Source organism: Talpa occidentalis, unplaced genomic scaffold (assembly GCF_014898055.3).
Source record: "Talpa occidentalis isolate TD23 unplaced genomic scaffold, MPIMG_talOcc4v2.1 talOcc4.8, whole genome shotgun sequence".
NCBI lineage: Eukaryota > Metazoa > Chordata > Mammalia > Eulipotyphla > Talpidae > Talpa > Talpa occidentalis.
In genome coordinates, this window is record NW_023605194.1 from 118,688,762 (window position 1) to 118,703,051 (window position 14,290).

Here is a 14,290-nt window from a genome sequence, read left to right on the forward strand (position 1 = left end):
AAGAGCCGTTACCAGAACGAAAACACACTCGTCAACTAAGTGCTTTTATGTTATTATATATGAAAATAAGATTTTACATATACTGATTAAACTACATTGGTGCCACTAATTTCTGTTTCTTACTTTTTCAATGCAACAAGAGAAATGCCACGTTGCAGAGAAGGTTCTCACTAGAGATACTGCTGCTGGGCAGTGCAGGTCCTGACAGAAGAGCCCCAAACCCCTGTGCCCTGTGTCCCTCCTAGCCCACAGGACCGCGCCCAGGACACACCTGGATGGCATCACTGGCCCCCCGCCCACACCCCTCCAGTCTGCTTGTTCTCATTAGTGGGCAGGACCCTCCCCGCTGCAGTCAGTGTCATCTCCCCTCCGGAAGGGCAGAGAACTCTGCTATGCTGGCCGTTAGGATCACCAACACCTCCTCACAAATGCAGGCCTGTAAGAGCCAGGAGGACGTGGACGGCTGGATCTGCACGCCACCCAAGAAGGGTGCTACAGCCCCGTTCACAGGGGAGGAAACAGCCAGGCAGGTGAACCCAGGGCCACTTGGCTATAAAGGGCAGTGCTTACAGCACTGGAATATGGAGCTCACCATAGCTCTCCACTAAACCACACCATTTCTTTGAACTTCATTAGAAAATACTGAAATTTTTTGGAATCAGTGTTTTCACCCTAACTTCAAAAACAGTACTGGCAGAATTCAAACAATGAGAAATGTCAGAACAAGAACATTCCTAAGAGCCAGCCTGCTGTGGACTTTGTATACAGGACCTCCATAAACTCCTGTTAAAACCAGCTAATGAAGGGGGAGAACTGACAGCTATAAATATCTCAAAAACTCTGGTACAGGACAGATAAATTTTCAATGTGAAGGAAAGCTGCAAGAGACTCAATATCAAGATGAGACTGACTTGAAAGACATAATCACTGTTTAAGTAAGTTTTAATTCTCCGGTTCTACTGATACTCTCTTATCGAGACCCAAGTATTAGGTATGGACGCGCTGAAATGACATGAAATCAGCAAGGATGCTAAAGATAAATTCTGAAGGGATAGGAAGCAAATATTTTATTTCAGTGCAAACAGAAGGACTGGCTCCACTTCTTGAAGAAACCGGGTTCTATTTACGGTCACTCTCCTGAAATGGCACAGGCAGCCTGAGGAAGACAAGTTTATAATAAATTCCTGAGTTTGGGGAAAACTTGCTAAGGGTCTCCCCAGTTCAGCAGAGTTTGCACATCCATGTGGCTGCTATGTAACTGACATTTCATGATGCCCAAAAGTGTGGCATGCTAATCCACGCCGCTACTTTAAAACATTATGAATCAGCGGGAATTAATAATAGACTACGCAACTCATTCACTTGAAAGGCAGCCCAATCCCAGCAGGAACACAGACACTAAACGTCAGCATGTGTCAGAGTTTGGCTTGTAAACCTGAGATAAAACATTTCAAAATACAGCTGCTTTTACATGAAGAGGGCAAGCTCTAAAACATCAGGCCTTTTGGTGAGTGTGTCAAGATTAATTTTGATTAAGGGCATAGATTTGGCTTGAGATGACCCTGGGTCCTGACCCGCATGCACCTATCACAAGACCTCAAGTCAGCGGACCGCTCCGTCACGGGTACTCGTGAGTCTAGATGAGGCACTGCCTTCCCTTCTCCACCTTTTCAATGGCTCATTCCGCCTGTACAAGTGTCTCTTGAAGCTAGTTCATCTCTGTCACTATTTCAATGTAAGCCATAGGGGACGTCATGAATTTTCCGTATTTTTTTTACAGTACTTATCATCTGTCTTCATCAGACTGTGTTTCTGGACCACGAGAATCACAGTGCCTTCTGAAGTGCATGAAGTGTCCTCACGTCTTACTCGGGATGCAGAAGACTGACGCCCTGCCGGATGCCCCGTGCAGTCCAGAGCAGTGCCCCATCACCATTGCCTTCATCATCACTTCATGGATAAAGGAACAGCTACCCGCTGACACGCCTGCTTCCTGAGTACCAGGAACTCTGGTGCACCACAAAAAGTCCACCATTCCTTGTGAAAGGAGCAGCACAGACACCAGACAGACAGGGCTGCCCAGGAGCCTCACTTAGCAGCAGCGTATCTGCACACACCTACAGGAGGACCCAAGCTGCAGTCTCCCCACGAGTCCTCTAACATAGAAGTTGCGGAAGTGATTCCACAGAAAGAAACAAAATTGATTTTCTTCACCAAGAGAAAGCTATTCAAAGATTCTACCAGTTTTCCAGGAGTTCTCTCTCCCTTGACTTTTTAATTCCCTACGCTCTTTTCCTGCATCTATCAGGTAAAATCAGAATGAAAGGACTAATGGAACAGTCTTCAAAGCCTACTACATGAAGACAACTATGGATCAGTGATTTGTAGTTAAAGCAGCCAGATTTCCATGCTAAAGCTGTAAAATGACTAGTGTTCCAATCTAAGAATTCAATCTCCTCCATTATCTACCAGTTTAAATTCTCAGAAGCACCTTATAACATACAGACAGGTCACAAACTGAAAGAAAAATCCTTGCCAGCATTAAAGGACTTAGAACTAGGCCCCCCAGAGAACGGACTCCCAGCCTTGAGAAGTAACTGGAAAATAAATATATCCTCAATAGGGGAAAAAAGCCATCAGCTATTTTTCAGTAAATTCCTCCTTGCCCCATCAAATATGTTTATAAAAACTGCCAATTTGAAATACACTGTCCATCGCTGAAATTACTCTAAAAAATCAAGAAAATGTTAAAGGATCTTAAGAGCTTCTGAAGTAATCACAGCTCTGACCTGGTAATGTTCTTGAAGTCACAGAGGCAAGTGGTGAATAAAGTCTCAGCACTTTCATCCAAGTATCATGTCACAGGATCCGAGGCACAAGGCTGAGTGTGTACCTTTTCAGCACTTCAACAAATACTATGCCGCTTTTTAAGGGCAATGTGGATTTCCTGCAGGCACCTCACCCTAACCTCCTTAGAACAGTATCTACAAAACACCACTGTCATCAATGCATATGGTGACACGTGTGCACACTCAGAGTCTGGAAGGATACACTTTATCACAGTGGTTATTTTTAGGAAGGAGGAATAAGAGTGACTATTTCTTTTTTTACAGTTTTCTAAATCATGGAAATTAAATTCACTAACCACATATTTGATTACCAGGGAAATGAGCTATTCCATGAAGAAATCAGTGAGTGTGACAAGTTAAGAGCACAGACCACACCCCCACACACACACCCCAGCCCCGCGCACCTGCTTCGTGGCACCAGGCTCCCAGGTCAGCGCCAACGTAGCCATGAGCACTGCGGGCCAGCTGCTGCAGATCAGCTTTGCTGAGCACGTGGGGCACCCGCCGAAGCAGCTTCTGTAGGATATCAAGCCGGTCCCGAGCATCTGGGACTCCGATCTCAATCTCTTTATCAAATCGCCCAGGTCTTCGGAGTGCAGCATCCAAGGCGTGAGGGCGATTTGTGGCCCCAAGAACCAATACCTGCCCTTCACTTCCCTCCTGACCAAACAAATGAAAATCACATTATTTCTCTAAAAGTAAAATACAGAGCTACTGATCTGGGAACTGGCTATAAACAAGGATGATCCAAACTGTCCGGGCAGCAGAGGCCTATTCTGACATTTTTATTACTCGCCTTCAGAGCTACTATTAAGTGTTGTCTCCCCTAGCTCCAGTGTCTGACATACACCACTCTTGTGAGTAATAGAACGTCCTTCTCCTTGGCTCAACGTAACTGTTCTATGTTGTCTGTCCCCCCTACTCAAAAGCCAAGATCATAACCTACAAATTAGTTAAACAGAACAAGGCTTTATTAGTCAGCTGTCTAAGAAATCTTCATAAATTGTAGTTTGCTTATTGCTAATTTGGATAAATTTTTTTTTTTTTTTATAGAGGCATGCTTTATTTATTTATTTGTTTGCTGGTTTCTTTGTTTGTTTTGTTTATACATGCACTGGGTACAGTCAGAAGCGCGGGAGGGCGAGAGAATTCACCAGAGCCAGAGCGGGGAGCAGAGCAGGCAGAAGGACCGAAGTGCACTGCTGAGGGGAGCAGCGGGCGGCAGGAGAGGTCTGCGCGCCATGTGGGACCCTCCTCAGGTGGCCGGGGAGCAGCCGGGGATCGAACCGGCGCCGCAGAGGCCGCGCGCAGCTTCGCAACCCAGCGCTCAACCGCTGCGCCACCGGGGAGGCCCAAATTTGGATAAATTTTTAAGTTCCTGAAAACAGACACAATATAATCAGCACCTGAGTGTGAGTCACCCTGATCTACATATGGATAATTATTCTGAGAAGGAAATCTGGAACACATCATAAAGACCAGTCGCCTATGGAAATTACCCCACACTGTATCTGGATAACTCAAGTGTAACCTCAGAGACAACAGAACTGGACTGTGACTGGTGACAAAGTAAAGTCAAACCTAAACAATTACATGGGATGTGCGTGATTACAACGGGCCCGTTGCATCTGCAAGACATATACATTCGCTCAAATAGTTTCAAGTTTAAGCATCAGCCACCTGCTTCCAGCCCCAACCAAAGACAGGAAACCTGTGCACAGCAGGCCCTGCCCAGGGCAGAAAAGCAGCTACGGGCATGGCGAGCAGCTATTCCAACAGCCCTCCAGCAAGCTCACCCTCCAGGTACCTACCTGCCGGCTGACACTGGGGTCCTCCATGAACAGACAGCCGGCCGGCTGAAGAGCTACCTTCTTACTGAAATGGACAAACTGGCCATATCTTCTGGATGCCGATGTTATGGGTCAGTCCCCACAACCCCATCATCCCCAACACGCTAACAACGTGAACGCTCCAGCTTCATCAGCTGAGAACCAAACCTCAGGGCCTCACCTAGTACTGCCCAGGACTGTGAACCAGGTGGCCATGTGGCCTCCCCAGTAACAAGCCCGCTGCTGTGTGACTCTTCAAATGATAACATGTCTGCAATAGCGGCACATAACAAAACCTTCAATGTGCAATTTCTACCAACAGGCAACAAAAACCAGTCCTTACTGTCTGATATTTTAATGTGCAAAAAGAGGATGATTTGGGACTAGATCAATTCTAAAATCTTTCAATTCCACCATGATAATTTTAAAACATGAGTTATTTCCAACCCTACATATGAAGTATGTTCTTGTGACGGTATTATCAGCCACAGGAATCTTTCTGTCCCTTGCTGTCATTTCTGCTGTCTCCCTTCACGACCAGCACAGTCCTGATGGACGTGAGCGCACCTCAGGCACAGTCCTGACAAGCAAGAGCACGTGCCCTGGGCAGAGCCCTCAGCAATGGGAGCGCACGATGCCCCACAAGGGGCTGTGGTAACAAGGATGTGTTCCTTGAAGTGTGGTAAAAACGCACTTTCATGTCTCTCACTTTCTCTCCTTCAGCTTTTTAAATGTAAAATCCCAAAATAATTTTTCCTGAGTAATAAAACCTGCTCGTGAAATTTCTTAGTAAAATCTATTCAAATTCAACTAGTCTTTGCTACTGATTTCTACCTCAAATTTTTAAGTTAATGCTATTTATTACAGAAAAAGAAAATCACTGCAAGTTACTTGGTACCAGAAAAACACACCAGCTCACAGTGCCCAAGGAGTAAGGAATCTGCTGAACAAAACTATTTTGTGGAACTTTCCCCTAGTTTTTATAGCAAGTATTTTGCCTTATCTCAGAAAACCCACAAACCCATACACACGTGACCACGTGTGCCGTGACACCCGGGCTGCTAAGAACCACCCCGGACAGCCGGGACCAGCCTGTACTTACTGCACCAACACCGTCCATCAGCGTTAAGAGTGAGGCCACTACTCTTTTTTCCACTTCATTCTGAGCCCCTTCTCTTTTAGGGCAAAGTGCATCCAGCTCATCAATAAAAATAATTGATGGGCGCCTAAAAACAAAATAAAATGAATAATAGATTTCACCTTTAAATTGGTTATTTTACATCCCAATTATCAACTGAAATTACGATATCTGGATTTTTTAATTGAAACTCAAACCAACAAAACTAGGATTTACTTATCACTAAAGACAAAGGCAACAGGCTGTTAAGCTGGAAAATCTCAGAATAATTCTGGCCCAAATTACTGCCTCTCTACGGCCACATCTAATGGTTCTGCCCTCAGCAGCAGGTCTGAGCCCAGGGTGCTGTTCACGCGAGTGGAGCCCACCCTCAGGATGGGGCCGCCAATGCCCAGCCTGGTGTATGATGCCCGGGTAGCGACACTGTCCCCTTAGAGGAGGTTAAAATTCAAAGGTACAATGGAGAAATGCTCTTTTTCAAAAACCTACTTTTAAAAAGAACTCTTCAAGAAGATCAATTCCTCCATAAAAAGATAAATTTTCTTGCAAGAGGAAACCTCAACTGCCAGGAATATCACAATGTAACAACAAAAACACACTATACAGCCACAACTGCTGGGCTCAAATCTGCAGTACGGGGACTACAGACGACTTATTCCATCTACTATCATTGGGGGAAAAACCTTAGAAGTTTCTTTTGATAAGAGCGCAGGAGTCAGAGTCTAGTCAAACGTCTCAATGATGTCAACGTGGCCACAGTCCAGACCAAGCTACAGACTCTGCTACATGTCACAGCGTCAGGCAATAGCCTTAACTGAGAAGTGATAAAGTTAGATTTTAAAGAGCAAAAGATATGTCCCATTGAAGCAAAGCATAAAAAAGTTTTAAGCATAAAGGGTTTCTATGATCGAAAGCTAGGGGACCAGTTAGACTGATGCCCTAAACTACAGAGAATTTAGTTACACGTCTAAGTACTGGAAAGAAAACCACATACTTATGTATACACATAGAATCATGTAACTTTCCAAGCAACAGTCTTAATTCTTCCACATTATATAATTTATTGAGAGTTACCAAACTTCCAAAGCAACAGTAATTAGAATTTTACTAGACACACAGTCTACATCCTGTGCTACCATTATTACTTCCCCACTATTCTTTCAGGCTTCATATAAAATGCTAGTGTTTCTACTTTAACGTGGACTTGACTGCTGGCTGCAAACACCTAAAATAAAGAATACCGCAAAGTGGCTTCAGCAAAGATCTGCCGTAACCTTGCTTCAGTCTCCCCGTAGAATCTGTAACAAATAAAATACATTTAAGGACCCACTCGTTTTTTAAGATCTGCCTAAAAATCTCATCTGAGTCTTTAAATATTCCCAGAATACTTAAAATCACTTTCAAAACTTATATCCAAACTTAGTTATTAATACATGTTAAATGGCAAAGTAAAAATATTTCAACATATGAAATATCCAAACAGAATCCTATGCAGCCATTTTTTAAAAGAACATTTAAGAAGTATAGTTAACGCCATCTGGCACCTACTTGCTTATAATCTCAGGGCCGTTAATGACAAAGACAGTGGCTCCAACCTCATTAGCAAGAGCCCTGGCAATCATGGTCTTCCCTGTGCCGGGTGGGCCATACAGCAGCACCCCCCTTGGGGGAGGAACACCTATAAAAAGAGAATGGTGGCGTCAGCACTACTGTATCACAGAACCCGAGTTCTGGAATACAAGTTTATCTACATCATCACACTAAGAGTCAAGTCTTCTCCAACCCCCCCAGAACCCCCTCCCCAAGAAACAGCCTCATTAACTAGGCCAAACACAACTCTTTCTCTCTGGAGACACAGCCAGGCCAGGCAGATTGGGAAAACTGGCCGCCGCACTCCCACCCATCCCCCGCCAGCTCCAGCTCCACGGAGCACAGGACAGCAACCAAAACACAAAGCCCAGACACCCAGGGCAGCCAATGTAAACCCCCAATGCCAACCTTCACCTGACCATCCCTCTCAGAGAACTACGAACAAACTGTTCATGTGAGGGCTCATTCGACGTAAAGGCTCATGAAGAAGGCAAAAGTGGAGAGGAAAAGGTGGAATGCACCCAACACTTGCAGAGGGCCTCGGAGGAAACCACAGGGAGGCAGCCAGGCCCCTAGAGCCAGTCAGTCCATCATGTCATGCCAAGAGGTTTGCACCGAGCTCAGCTCCTACAAGTCTACCCAGCAGCTCCGATGCCGGGGCTACAGTGATGCGGCACGACAGGACACTGACTCTAGCGCCAGCAGGAGTAACTGTGGAAGCTCGAAAATCACAGGACAACCCAAAGACCGAGCAGAGAAAGAAAAGCGCACCGAATGGCACCTCCCAAAGCCACTCAACCCCCACCATGACTGCCGCTCAGGAAAGCAAAGCAGGAAGGCTGGAGGAGGCACGCGGAAGGAGCCCTCCGGCCTCCAGGAGGCGCGCACACTGCCGGGTGCCGTCATACCATAGCTCTTGAAGAGATCCGGCTGTTTGAGAGGCAACTCGATCATCTCCCGTATTGCTTTCAGTTGACTAGTTAAGCCTCCTATCATGTCATAAGTTACTCTGAATTGGCCGTCTTGGTCTTTTGAATTTGCATGTGTCTTTTTAAAATTGACTCTTGTTGTTGAAGAGAGAAAATAAAAAGTATCGGTGTTGCACTTTGCTCCCAGATAGGCTGATTTCAACACTCTCTCTTCATCCATAGGTTGCTCTCTTCCTTCTCTGGCAGATTCAAAACTGCATTTCAGATCAGTGGATTCCTCAAGTCCAAGCCCACTGCCGTTCCCAGGACTTTGTGGAACAGCTGACACAGTGTCAGCAGTTTTATTTATGCTTCTGTCATCTGGGGGCTTGCACGGAGTACTGCTTGATGCTGGGTTCAGGGAATCCTCCAGCCCCAACTGGCTCAGCTGCAAAGGTAAGTCCAGGGTGCTGGTCTCTGCGTTGGGCCCTTCGGAGGCCATTCCCTGCACGTCTGGGTCAGAGCTGCTCTGAGGCCTCCTCAGCATCAGGCCATCGGCCCCTCTCACTCCCAACACTTGCAATCTACACGACCGTCCATAGAAGGTACAATACAGAAAGTTGCCTGGAATAACAATCTTGCCATCTAGAAAGCAATTCATTATATATGTCAGCACAATTTTTAGCCATCTAACATTTAAATAACAATTTCTGTCAACTACTAAAAAAAAACCCAAAACATTTGACTGGGGCCTCCCTGGTGGTGCGGGTTTAAAGTCTCAGCACTACGAAGCTATCACCAACCACTGCGGCCTGAGTTTGACCTCTGGCCAGGGAGCTACTCACAGGGTGCAGCAGACCACTCCTGTCTCCCCGCTGCCCCCCTCAGCAGTGGATTTTAGTAGATCTGCCTGTTCTGCTCCCCCAACTCTGTCTCTGGCGAATCCTCTTGCCCCCCCCCCATACCTCTGGCCTACTCCCAGTACTTGTATGCATAAATAAATAAATCTTAAAAAAAAAAAAAAAAAAAAAAGCATGGGATTGAAAAGACTAAATCAACAATCATCTCGGGTGTTGACAGCCCTAACTGTCCCCTATTTAGAGCATTGTCAAGGGACAGAAAAGTACCAGATGATTTTAGATTCTCTACACTCAGTTCAGCGTGGACTCTATCAAATGCATCAACAAAATAGCTAGGCATTCCGCCTTCCATAACAAACTGACATACAGTGCACATCTAAACCAATCCTTCTGACGAAAGAGTAAGTGTGCCCGAGGCCTGTCCACAGACGAGCCACAGATGTACACACTGCCATCAGTCCATGCGGGCAGCCACACACCCCCATCTCCACAGGACGCTCGCTCACGCAGGCTGCGCTCCCCACTGCTGTGACGGTCACTGTGACGTACACAAGACCTCGAAAACACATCCCGTCTTTGTTGCTGCTCTGTTTCTTAAGTTTTAAAGTATGTCTCACCTAGCTTTCTCAGAAGACAACCAGCCAACTGGTCTTCGTTAACATTCGCATCTTTCTCACTGTAAGGGTGGGGTAAGAACAGAAATCAGCAGTGAGCGCAGCAGAACCTGAAATGTCTTACAGTGACACGCTGATGATCACCATGCACACCTATTCAACAGAACGGTTTTTACAACCTGGGCATGATTTGCAATTCTGGACTGATTTTTACTTCTCAGATACTTCTTATAGCCATGAAATAGTACTTGCAATTTGGTGCCCTATGGCCTCAATCAGCATTCCTCCAAATATAGGGTACTATTTGTTAAGTGAATCCAACAATCATTCCAGTCACCCCCATACAGCAGGTTTTTTAAGAGAATTACATCAGATTACATGACACATAGAAAGGGTAAATACTGCTTGGTAAATAATATTTCCTTATACACACCCACACCCCTACTGACTCATGTGAACAACAGTGCCACACATGAGTAGATACATTTATCTTATCTGTGGCTGTCTACGTGTGAGGAACATGATGAAAATTGTACTATTTATAGTACACATCTGACAAATACTGGCCTAAATTAATCATTTCCTTTCTGAACCTGCCCAGCTTGGAGAAAGGCTTTTATTAAGAGCTTACTTCATTCCCTTCCAAAATAATTAAATTCTAACAAGCTAAAGCCTATACAGCACATTCTCTTCAGAAGCAGGTATAAGGAAAACAACAGTGCAGAAGTTTACGCTGCAGAAAGCACGTATCTAAGGAAAAATGAGATCCCGTCTTCTTACAGGATCCTGTCTTCAGGGGCCTGGAAAGCAGGCACCCCAGCACCCACACACTCGCGCAGAGACCATTCTCAGTTCTCAGATCTTGAGCATCTCCCTGCTCCTCCACGCGTAGGCGCTGCCAGACCAGAGGAGGAGGGCACCCCAGCAGAGGAAAAGCCAGCAGACCCATGTGTCACGCTCTCAGCCTGGTTTCCAATCACTTTATCAATAATGGAGCTGAGAGATGATCCTCCTTATTTGCCGATAATGAACCTGCCATTCACCTACTTGCTGAAATGTCGCTACAATCCCCAACTCAGTGCCAGCGAGGCTCCCCGGGGTCAGCGGATATGTGCAAAACATGCAAAAAAAAACTCGGTTGCCTGACAATGTCCCAGCTAAAGTTGAAAAGGCTTCTCGTCTCAACTCTCAGAGAGGACCAAGGGAGGCAGAGAGAGATGGTTGGAGCAGCAAGGCCAAGCAGAAAGTCTCAGCACTGGAGAAGGGAGGGCTTGAACCTCAGTTTTTGCATCCGTTAGTGGGGTCTCAGGCAAGGCAGCTGACACTTGTCAGTCCCCTCTTTTCTTTGTAAAATAAGGAAAATATAATCTTCCAGAATGAGTGCTGTAAGGATTGAAGATCACAACGGATACAAAATACACATAATTTATGTATTTATATATAGAATAAATATAAATATGCACATTTACTCCAGCATTGTTCAGTATTTGCTAAGTTAGCATTCATGGCAACTTTACAGAATGTAATGACTGGGAATAATGAGAATCAACTGTGTTTATATAAAAAAGAAATGAGAAAATGTCACAAACCAAATGAAGAAATTCTAAGTATCTCCTTAAATATTTAAATTAGCTTCTGTTTATAGGACTCCAGATACAATTACAGTGAATTGTTTGTATTTATTAAACTAAGTAGAAAAAAAATTTACAAACATGTAAAAAAACAACCAATTCTGCCTTGTAAAAAAGAATGGTGCAGATAAAATCATCTCCACTAGAAGGAGCTCTGGCCTAACTAAAGAAACATTACAAATGCAATAAAAGGCTTAAGCAGCAGATTAAATTCCTGTTTTTTCTTACTGGAAATTAACTTCTTGTCTAAGTTCTGCTGCCACATTTAAAACATGACATTTTTACAATAAAATTTTAAAAACCATGCTTCCGCTTAAAACTCACAGTTCCCCCAGAACAGGCAACAGTCAGCACCTACAGACTGCGCCCTCAGGTTCACTAGCTGGAGCCACCACACATCCAATCAGCAGGTGGCTTCTCCCTGCAGCCCAGGCCTCATGGAACCTGGACAGGAGCCCTGCCCCTCCCCGGGGGGGGGGGGGTGGGGAGCACTGCTGTCGTTCTTCTCCATTTTTTAAAGGAGAAAAGAAACCAAAATTTCAACTTGGAATCTAGCGAAAGAGCAGAAAACATTTAAAATTATGCTCAATGATTAGAATATGATTTATAAAATGAAAACATATCTCCAAACTGTTATGGTGCAATTAAAGCATCAAAAGATGCTCTTTTAAACCAGATATGACTTGTGTCTGCAAACTATCAAAATCCTAGCCCATAAGCAATAACTACGAGAATGTGCGATACAGTCTGTATTGACAACTTGATGTGAAACAATTAGTCTTTGTCAGGGAATCACAGAAATTACTATTTTAATAAGCTGAATAATCAACGAGTTAAAACACACTATCAGGTACTCTGCTTGACAAGACAAACTTGTTTCTTGCCCGCTCGGTCATCTCATCTACTCCTTTATACCTGTAAATAAAAAAAAACCACAAGTCCCAAATACACTGCACACCAAGATGAAAAAGTTAAATATCTACCAATATTCCTTCCTCTCACCTCAGAAATCATCACAGTACATGGGAGTCCCAGGCCCACAATCACAGAGCATCCTCCGGCTCTGCCATTTAACACAGTAGTCACTACCTAGTGCTTAAAATGTGGCCGTGCAAATCAGAATGTGCAACCATGGTACCTTACACTTGAGGTGTCTGAGCACTGAAGCTTAAAAGACAGAATGAACAATACCTTAATTATTTTTAAGTTATTACATATTAAAATCAGATCTTACATGCATTAAACTACACTGGTGCCATTAATTTGTTTCTTACTTTTTCAGTGCTGCAGACATGGTTCACACTGGAGGCGCTGCTGCTACTCAGCAGTGCCGGTCCTGATGGGAGGGCACCACGCCTGAGTTCCCCGACCCTCCTCACCTGAGTGCCACGTCCATCTCCTCAGCCTGTAGCACAGGGCCCAGGACAGGCTGTACCCGGATGGCATCACCAACCCTCACGCCCACGTTCCTCTGGGCGACCTCACTCAGGCCAACCTTGCCGCCAGGAAATCCAGCCACGGGCCAGGCTGTATAGACCTGCCCAGAACACAGGGGGAAAAAACAGGCAGAAATCAGCATCCAAAGAGCATCATCAATTGATAAGGCAGAAAGATCGGCACCTCCAAGGGCATGCTCTGCAAAAAACAATCATTATTTACCCTAAAGGAATTATAATCTCACACAGTTCAAAAAAATTTTATAAGCATTCCAACTTTTTCTGATGATTAATAATGACCCCACAGTGAAAAGAGTGAAAGATCTCAAAATTAGATTTAGAAGAAAGAAAGACGGCGCTAACGGGTAAGAAGAAAATGAAAGCATTACTGAAAGCCAGCAACAAGCTCTGGGACCCTGGACTCATCAGACCTAAAGGTGCAGAAGATCAAAGGTTTCTAGCTCCAGAGTGAGGTAAACGCACACATTTAGAGTGTTCGCTCCCAAAAGACATGTAAGAACAGCAGGGCGCCGGGCAGACACTCCAAGGAGTCCAGAGCAAAGGCACACAGGGCAGGGTAGCAACTCTGGGTCTGGAGTCCACACATGAAGGGCCGCAAAAAGAAAGAGCTGAGCTGGGAGATAATCTGCTATCTATGTACAAAAACAAATGACCTTCAAAGCCCTCACCCCCTTTCTGTAGAGAACTTTAAGAAACAGACTGGGGGCGATGCTGGGAGTGTTGTCAACCCCTCTGGGGAAAGGCATCGCTCCACCTCACAAATTCAAGGGCTACTACTATTCTCAGGGCCACTCGAAACATCGCAGGAAGGGCAAGTTCATATAGCTGTACCTTTTAAAACAGACTTTCATCAACTTCTGCTTGTATTGGAAATAAAATCAAAGCTATCTCAGCTCTTTCTAAACTAACGAATAAAAGACCTCTTACCTCCTGCTTTCCATGCACGCTGGTGAGCAACACTGGGCGGCCTATACAGATGTCTGCAGACTTCATAGTGCTAAGCCCAAGCTGGACAAGGGAATTCTGGAAAGTCTTGGGGACTTTGTCATCTACCAGAAAGGAAAAAAAAAACTCATACAATTTTGCAAATGCAGTTATAGTCACTTTATTTTAGAGTAATTAAAAACCCGCTACCCACGCAAGCTCACGACAGCACCAGGGATATCCCAGAGACCACTGTTTCAGCCCTCTGATTCCAAAACCAGACTGAAAACCAACCTTTTTGAGGGCTCACTGACAAAATGAATGCTAACTTTATGGAGTGGACATTAAGAATTAAACATACTTGCATCAGGGGACCTGTGAGCTTTTCATATTACAGACTTTAAGCCAAGTCAGCTCTGAGACTTAGCCCATTTGGCTATGCAGTATGGGGCACGGGCATCCCCATCACCCCCACCCAACTCTAACACCT

The 14,290-nt window shown here is 44.9% G+C and overlaps 1 protein-coding gene across 1 annotated transcript in view; it reads right to left on the reverse strand.

The window, feature by feature from the left end:
* The window catches only part of AFG2A (AFG2 AAA ATPase homolog A), a 65,489-nt gene that overhangs the window by 18,501 nt on the left and 32,698 nt on the right, over positions 1 to 14,290 (reverse strand). The window contains exons 3-10 of the mRNA XM_037497138.1: positions 13,804 to 13,925; positions 12,799 to 12,956; positions 9,792 to 9,850; positions 8,315 to 8,959; positions 7,365 to 7,494; positions 7,058 to 7,114; positions 5,781 to 5,904; positions 3,254 to 3,509 (exon numbers count right to left, since the gene is read on the reverse strand). Of these exons, the coding sequence (XP_037353035.1) occupies positions 3,254 to 3,509; positions 5,781 to 5,904; positions 7,058 to 7,114; positions 7,365 to 7,494; positions 8,315 to 8,959; positions 9,792 to 9,850; positions 12,799 to 12,956; positions 13,804 to 13,925 (1,551 nt within the window). The remainder of the gene's footprint in view (positions 1 to 3,253; positions 3,510 to 5,780; positions 5,905 to 7,057; positions 7,115 to 7,364; positions 7,495 to 8,314; positions 8,960 to 9,791; positions 9,851 to 12,798; positions 12,957 to 13,803; positions 13,926 to 14,290) is intronic.